Source organism: Beta vulgaris, chromosome 7, assembly GCF_026745355.1.
Source record: "Beta vulgaris subsp. vulgaris cultivar EL10 chromosome 7, EL10.2, whole genome shotgun sequence".
In the NCBI taxonomy this organism is placed as follows: Eukaryota; Viridiplantae; Streptophyta; class Magnoliopsida; order Caryophyllales; family Amaranthaceae; genus Beta; species Beta vulgaris.
The window spans coordinates 52,231,740-52,238,919 of NC_079208.1; the positions used below are offsets into that span (position 1 = coordinate 52,231,740).

Here is a 7,180-nt window from a genome sequence, read left to right on the forward strand (position 1 = left end):
ATTCTCGGCACTTGAAAACCGCTACTGCAAGTAGCGGTTTTACTAAAAAAAAAAATTCTCACGTGCCGTCCTACGTGGACGGTACGCAGGGAATTTTAGTTTTTTTGGGCATATTTTGGAAATTAAAACCCAATTTTGCATTATCCAAGGAAAAAATTCCTTGAAGAGTTGTGTTTGAATGATGGGTAGATTTATCCTTTAATATCTATGGTAGGAATAAAATAGAAAAAAAATGATGCGAACCACATTACTTTTTTTTTTTTTTTGAAGGGACGAACCACATTACCTTTGAAAAGAAAAAGGACAATCTTTCAAAAATATACAAAAATGAAATATATAATAAGGATTTTGCTAAATGCCGCCTTATTTTTTTTCTACTAACGTCCTATATATATTTTTTTAAAAAAATTAATATTAATTCATTGATTCAAAGTCATACGACATCTATAATAGAAGTCAAAACTAAACAAATACAAATCAAAATGAAATAAATACAATTCTACCCTATATATATATATATTTCTTATTTAGGAAAAAATAGGACGTCGTTTAGCAAATGAGTAGAAGAATCTTCTACGGATAGAGAAAGTAATACGTCTATTTTAATTTTGACGTCATGTTTCAGAGATGGTCAAGAAGTTCAACTTGGTGATATATCTTCATTGCTTAGCTTAGTAGGAGTAAGTCTTTTTATTTTATTTTTTTGTTGAACGTGGAACATTGTTATGCTTAACGGTAACATTAGTAACTACTTTTTGATTATACAAACAGAATAACTGACCGGTACTTTGGCAAAAAAAAATAAACGACCTTTCCCTCCTTAATTCTCACCCCATTTCCCAAACAGCCCCTATCTCACATCTAGTATAAAAACTTTGCTTGTTCAATTTTTTTTTTTGGTGGGTAGCCTCTCTTTCTCCACTCCACTTTGCTTTGATCTCGTCTTCTCCTCTCTCTCTCTCTCCTCTCTCAATATCCCCAAGAACAATTCTATGCTCTAACTCTTCATTTCGACATCGATTTCGTATGTTTTTTGGTTGCTTCTTTCCGTTATTACTCACCCCATTTCCCTTAATTCCCCCCTCCCCACCCATTTTTGGGTGGTGATTATTATGTTTGTTGTTTTCGCTATCGAAATCCGTAGTTTTGACTTTTGTTTGTGTTTGGTTGTTGTTCTTAATGTTGTTTAGGTGCAGAGCAATTATGGAATTGGAGAAGAGAGAGAACGGGGAAGATATGGATTCTATTTTCAGGGGTTGTGAGTTGGAAAATATGGGGTTAGAGAGTGATAATGGCGGCGACGAGTTAAATCAAGAACAAGGACAATGCAGCAGTAGCTCTTCTTCCGATTATTTGGATAAGTTTACCCTCTTTGAGACATCATCTGTAAGTTTCTTGACCTTTTCTTGCTTTTCTATTTTATTGACTTCTCAATTCTTGATAATTTCCTTTGATTTTGGGTCAATTAAAGTTCAGTTTGGTTGGATGGAAACAATCTTAAAGATAAACATTTTTAAGGGGGGGACATAGGATGTATTTGGTTGTGAGGAAAGTGTTTTCGAGGAAAACTATTTTCCTCAATTTCCTTTGGTTGGTTTTGGACTAGAAAGGAGGGGAAAATATGGGTTGGAATTCATTTTTCAAGGGCGGAAAATTACTAAATTTCAAGGGCGGAAAAATATGGTTCCTGTCACTAAATTTGATCAACAAATGAATTAATGCGTGATTTTGTTAGGAATTTTTGTATTTGCTACCATGATAGTCTTTGTTTTGTGTTGTGTTGTGTTGTGTTCTGTTGTGTTTTGCAATAATTTATTCACTTAGATGGACTAAATCAAAACTCCTAGTTGTTGTACCGGATTTCTATATCATAATGATGAAGATGATGTAGTGTTTATGGTGGAATTGGTTGTGGTTTTTTAGAAGCTGGTACCTGGTACATATTGATTGTAATATGAAATTGTGATTTAGGGGATTAAGCTGACAAATTAAATTCCTTCTTTCTATGAATGTAATGCATATAGTTTTTCTATTACTTGCATAACTCGAGAATTTAGGACTTGAGTGTGATACTCTTGTAGGCCAGTACTTGGTAATGGATGGTGGTAATGCGAATGTAATCTTTATGTAAATTTGTCAAGAAAGTCTTAAGGCCCATGCCCACAAATTTCCATTTTCAATCAATGCCCACCTCTAAGGTGGCAATTCATGGTAATGTGAACTTAAGGGAAACTTTTGAGTGAGTTAGCTCAAGTTTAGACTTCAGCAATCTCACCGAGGTACCTAAAGTCCTTTTATAGATGTGCCTGCTTTTGTACTACATGCCTAAAATTATGACATAGGACTAACTTCACCTGCACAACAAAATTGTTCTGATTTTTGGTCAATGTAATTTCTCTATGGCAACATGTTTATCAATTTATGACTAATCTTCTCTTTTTCTTGGATTAGCATTTTTACATGATTGGAAGAGATGTAAGAAGAAAACATTGGAGAGTTTTAGAGATTTGCAGGTCTAAGCCTTCGGAGCTTGTTGTCGATGAAGATCCTACAAGATATTCAAGTTACGAATGCAAAGGTTTACTGCACAAGATTAATGAAATAAACAAACCAACAGGAGGTCTTAAATTAATTACTGTTTGTTATGGAATTGTAGGTATGTTAAAACTAGTGCGAAAGAAACTAGTGCAAAAGAAATCAATTATTGAACATGATTCAACTATCTGTGTATAACATCCTTCTTTCTCTTTTCCATTTTTTTGGTGTTCAGGCTTCATCAAATTTGTTGAGTCTTATTATATCCTTATCATAACAGAGAGAAGGGAGATTGGGAAGATTTGTGGTCATCCAGTATACTCTATCTCTAAATACAGGATGATCCCGTTCTCTCATTGTACTGCTTTGACCTACATGTATAACTCTACAAAAGAAAATAGGTACATTGCTCATTCCACATGAAAACTTTACTTTTTGTTTTGGTTGCTTCCTTCTGATATATATCCACTTGGAAATAAAAGCTATATAGCAATGATGTTTTAATCGATGTTTTAGTCGTTCATCTCAGCTGGAGATCGATGCTAAAATCGAATTAATGGCTTATATGAAAGATTGTATCTATCTTTCCTTCTTTGTAGGACTTTTTTTCCCTCCACTTCTTCTCTTGTAAAGTGCTTATCTGAAAATTTTGCAGCTGATAATCATATTACTTTCCTAGAATCACACGAGTACTCAGCTTTCATTGGGATTTAAATTTTGTTTCATTACTTTCCTTTATGTCCTAGTTGTGATTATGTTGCCTATGTTGATGCATTTTATAAATTTCTTAATCTAATCATCTGGATAGGTACAAAAAACTCCTGCAGTTAGTTGATATTAGGGATAACTTCTTCTTCAGCTGCTCGTACCCACTCATGCATAGTGTACAGCAGAACCTAAGTCAGCAAGAGCCAAGACAAACCTCTGATGGGCCGATGTTTGTCTGGAATAAGTATCTTACTCATCATATTAGGAACAATCTAAAGAGTAATCTTTGGACTGTAGCACTAATACATGGCTTCTTCAAGCAGGTACCAGAGAAATTGTATATATACACAAAAATGAAATAAACTTCACTAAGAGCAGATACTATGTACATTGTCAAGTTACTTACATTTGAAGCTGATCACTGTCATACTATAATATGCGTATCCAGGTCGAGCTGTCCACAGGTGGGAAGACTCTAATTTTAACACTTATCGCAAGACGGTCATGCCAGTTTGCTGGCACCAGGTTAGTTCTAGATTACTTCAACATGATCTGCCCTGTATATCTTGATAGAAACCTATTGTTATCAGCATTGTAGCTCATTGTTATTCCTTCTCCATCTTTTGTTTTGTTTTCTTCTGAATCTGCAAGGTTTGAGAGAAGAGGCGTCAATGAAATGGGTCAAGCTGCGAATGATGTTGAGATTGAGCAGATTGTTTGGGAAGTTAGTCAGGGTAAATGCCCAAGTGAAATGGCTTCGGTTGTGCAGAATCGGGGTTCAATACCACTCCGCTGGAAGCAGAAACCTTCATTGTTGAATCTTAAGCCTGATATCCTATGTATATTCCTGTTACCTCTAAATTTATGCTCTTATTAATGTCAAATTCTGTCTGACCACTCTGCCTTTTATGTATAGTTTCAGAAGGCAACGACAATTATAATGCAACACGACTTCATTTCCAAAGCCTTCATATGAGATATGGAGTTCCAGTAGTTATACTGAATCTAATTAAGGTACTTTGAGTATGATTCAACTAGATATTTTTCATTTCCCATTGCATGATGATATCTGATCTTTAAAGTGTGTTCTTAATTGCAGACATCCATAAATAACCGTGAATATATTTTGCATGAAGAATTCGAGAAAGCAGTTGTTTCGGTTAACAGGGACTTTGGTGAAGAGGATCAGGTGGAGTATTCGAGCCTGGACCTGGATGCAGCCTTCAAAAAGTAATGTTGCTTCCATGTCTTATTCTTCCATATAATTGCATTCACCGAGTAAGATTGACATGAGGAAAACCAAATCTATTTACAGTGAGGCAACTGATGAGCTTGCGGAAGTAAAAGGAAAAGCTGTAACTGCGCTGGAGAAAACTGGAATCTTCTCCTGTCAAATGCCTCAATCAATAAACTTTGAGGCATCATTTGACTTGTCATACATCTGGTAATTTCAAGTGACTTACAATTTTATTTCTCATCCCTTTCTCTTTTAAGACTAAAACATCTAAAATAAGCTAGATCGAATATCAGTTTTGACTTAGTTTTAGCGGGCTCTTAAATGTGATGCAGGATCAACAACGATAGCAACAACTATATCTCTAAGCAGCAGAAAGGGATCCTAAGAACAAATTGCCTTGATTCTTTGGATCGCACGAACTTTGCTCAATATGTCTACGGCATGGTTGCTCTTGGTCATCAGCTCTATACTTTAGGAATAACTGGATCCCAAGAGCTAGACTTTGAAGACCCTTTAGCATATGATGTGATGAACATTTATCAGGCCATGGGAGATGCCATAGCTAAACAATACAGTGGATCTCCAGCACATCAGAAGGTACGCTTGAAATTATTCTATACTATATCATCGATAACATGCATCGATATCACTATATCATCTTTGTATGAAATACATTCTTTTTGAGAGATTATACAGGAATGGCACTTGTACATCAGCCTGAGATTTACAAATTATTGTTTGGTTTAAAATTTATACTATATGTGCTAGAATTAAGGATATGTGTCCTACTTGGTATGCTTGAAAGTTCTGTCACTGGCTTTCAACTAAGTTAAGTTTCTATTACATCAATACACCCCATGTACAATAGTGTAAATATGCATAATAGCTGAGATAACAGAACATAATGGAAGATCTAGTAGCAGAACATCGCAGTACGATCTTAGAAAACATCTTAGAACATCGCAGTACGATTTTAATGTAAGCTTTAGAGCTACTATGTTCTGTACATCTTAGTTTTTCCTTATTATTTTCCTTTGATGCTCAACTGTTTAGATTTCTTCATTCTACTTGAACACCTTATTGGTCTATCTTTTTCTTACATTTCTTTTTGTAGGTTCATATCTAATTACTTACTAATCTTATAGATTTTTGTATATGTTAGATATTCTCGAAGATCAGGGGTCAATCCAATGTGGCAACACACATTCAGGAGTCTATAAAAAGCATTCAACGTTATTGCAGCAATTCCTTCATGGGGGTCACCAAGCAACAGGCTATCGATATGTAAGTTTTTTTTTTTTTATGTATCCTGGTGGACTTAGTTCAATGGACGAATGGTGTCGATGTAGAAAATACTTGGAGGTGAGTTATTTTAGTAAACAACTGATGCACATTGTTGTTTACACAGATTCTTGGGGAATTTCCAGCCTGAAGTTGTTGAATTGACTTCCTCCAAAAGCAGTTCAGATCAAAAGGAAGATTGTGGATGTCTTAAAGCTTTATACTTGAAAAACTTATCCAGGTACAAAAGCAATCTGCTATGATACCAAGTTGATGCAGGACACAGGACACTTTGCTGAGATAAATTCCTGATTCAGTAAGATTTGATCTCCACTGTTATCTGCAGGTGTAACTTCTGCATCTATTCTGGCTTCGAAAGGCTCGGGCTTCAAGATGATGCTCATAAACGTGGTTCCCGATTCTTGACAGGACCATCTGGACGCTCTCGGCATGACTCAAATGAAGGGTAGGTTTGCATATATGTAGGCTGTAGCAAAGAATGCTGAAGGAATCTGATTGATGTAGGACAAAATAGTAGGATTTGCAAATATAACATGCTGACTGCTGAGCTATCTTTAGTTTTGTACTTTCTCCGTGTTGTTGTAACATGTTGACTTTAACAACATTTATATATTAACCTCGACCATATTTGTTTTGGCTAAATATATTTCATACTAGTATATAAAAGTGAAGAGTTAAGTATACTAAAAGGTTACTAAACCTTGCATAAAGTTGCAGTTTGCTCACCCAACTTTGCATATTTATTTTGAATTTTGGTGGCAGCTGGAGTTGTGGGTAGTTGGTGTTTGAAACTTTCTGATTTTTGGGTGGAGATGAATAGTGAAATTAGCATACTATTTATAGTAAATTTTAGGAATTAAACTTCATTAAACTAATAGATACTTAATGTTGAAGAATACTTGGGGATTAAGGTGTTTTAGAATGTCTTGGGAAACAAGGAGAGAAAGCTTGAAGAAGAAGATGAATTGTGTGGTCATGGTGATTTTTCATTTTTGGAAAATTTCTGATTCTTTTGCTATTACTAAAGTATTTTCCTAGAAGAAGTTGAATTGTGTGGTCATGGTGATTTTCCATTTTTGGAAAATTTTTAATTCTTTTGCTATTACTAAAGTACTTTCCTACTTTCTTAACTAATGTTTCCAAATTTAACGTTGGTTCGTTAGAACCATATAAACCAACACCCAGAACTCCCATTAATAGAAAAATAGAAACCCATGCAGTATACAATTTGAAACATTTGTTAAGCTAACACCATACTAAGTTAGCTTATTTTATCATATACTTGATTTAATTTTATTTTGTTTGAAATATATTAGAGAAGTGATTAAATAAATAGATAAATTTTAAACAATTTATTTAAGCTAATTATTAATATTAATCAAGTTTAAATTTTTGGGA

General features: G+C 34.6%; 1 protein-coding gene across 1 annotated transcript; it reads left to right on the forward strand.

Moving 5' to 3' along the window:
• The first annotated feature begins 1,149 nt into the window (after positions 1 to 1,149).
• Positions 1,150 to 6,285, forward strand: LOC104899705 (phosphoinositide phosphatase SAC2). Its single transcript, XM_048633768.2, has 13 exons — positions 1,150 to 1,386; positions 2,452 to 2,656; positions 2,771 to 2,936; positions 3,344 to 3,566; positions 3,692 to 3,768; positions 3,895 to 4,082; positions 4,160 to 4,257; positions 4,343 to 4,473; positions 4,559 to 4,687; positions 4,813 to 5,077; positions 5,643 to 5,764; positions 5,889 to 6,002; positions 6,108 to 6,285. The coding sequence occupies exons 1-13, from the start codon at positions 1,180 to 1,182 to the stop codon at positions 6,229 to 6,231; spliced, it is 2,049 nt and encodes a 682-aa protein (XP_048489725.2). The 5' UTR covers positions 1,150 to 1,179; the 3' UTR covers positions 6,232 to 6,285.
• The last annotated feature ends 895 nt before the right edge of the window (positions 6,286 to 7,180 follow it).

Excerpts from the sequence above, each read along its gene's own strand:
- LOC104899705 (XM_048633768.2), top strand. The coding sequence starts at position 1,180 with ATGTTGTTTAGGTGCAGAGCAATTATGGAATTGGAGAAGAGAGAGAAC. Across the intron at positions 2,657-2,770 it reads TGTTTGTTATGGAATTGTAG|GCTTCATCAAATTTGTTGAG; the intron begins GTATGTTAAAAC and ends TTTGGTGTTCAG. Across the intron at positions 4,688-4,812 it reads TTTGACTTGTCATACATCTG|GATCAACAACGATAGCAACA; the intron begins GTAATTTCAAGT and ends AATGTGATGCAG.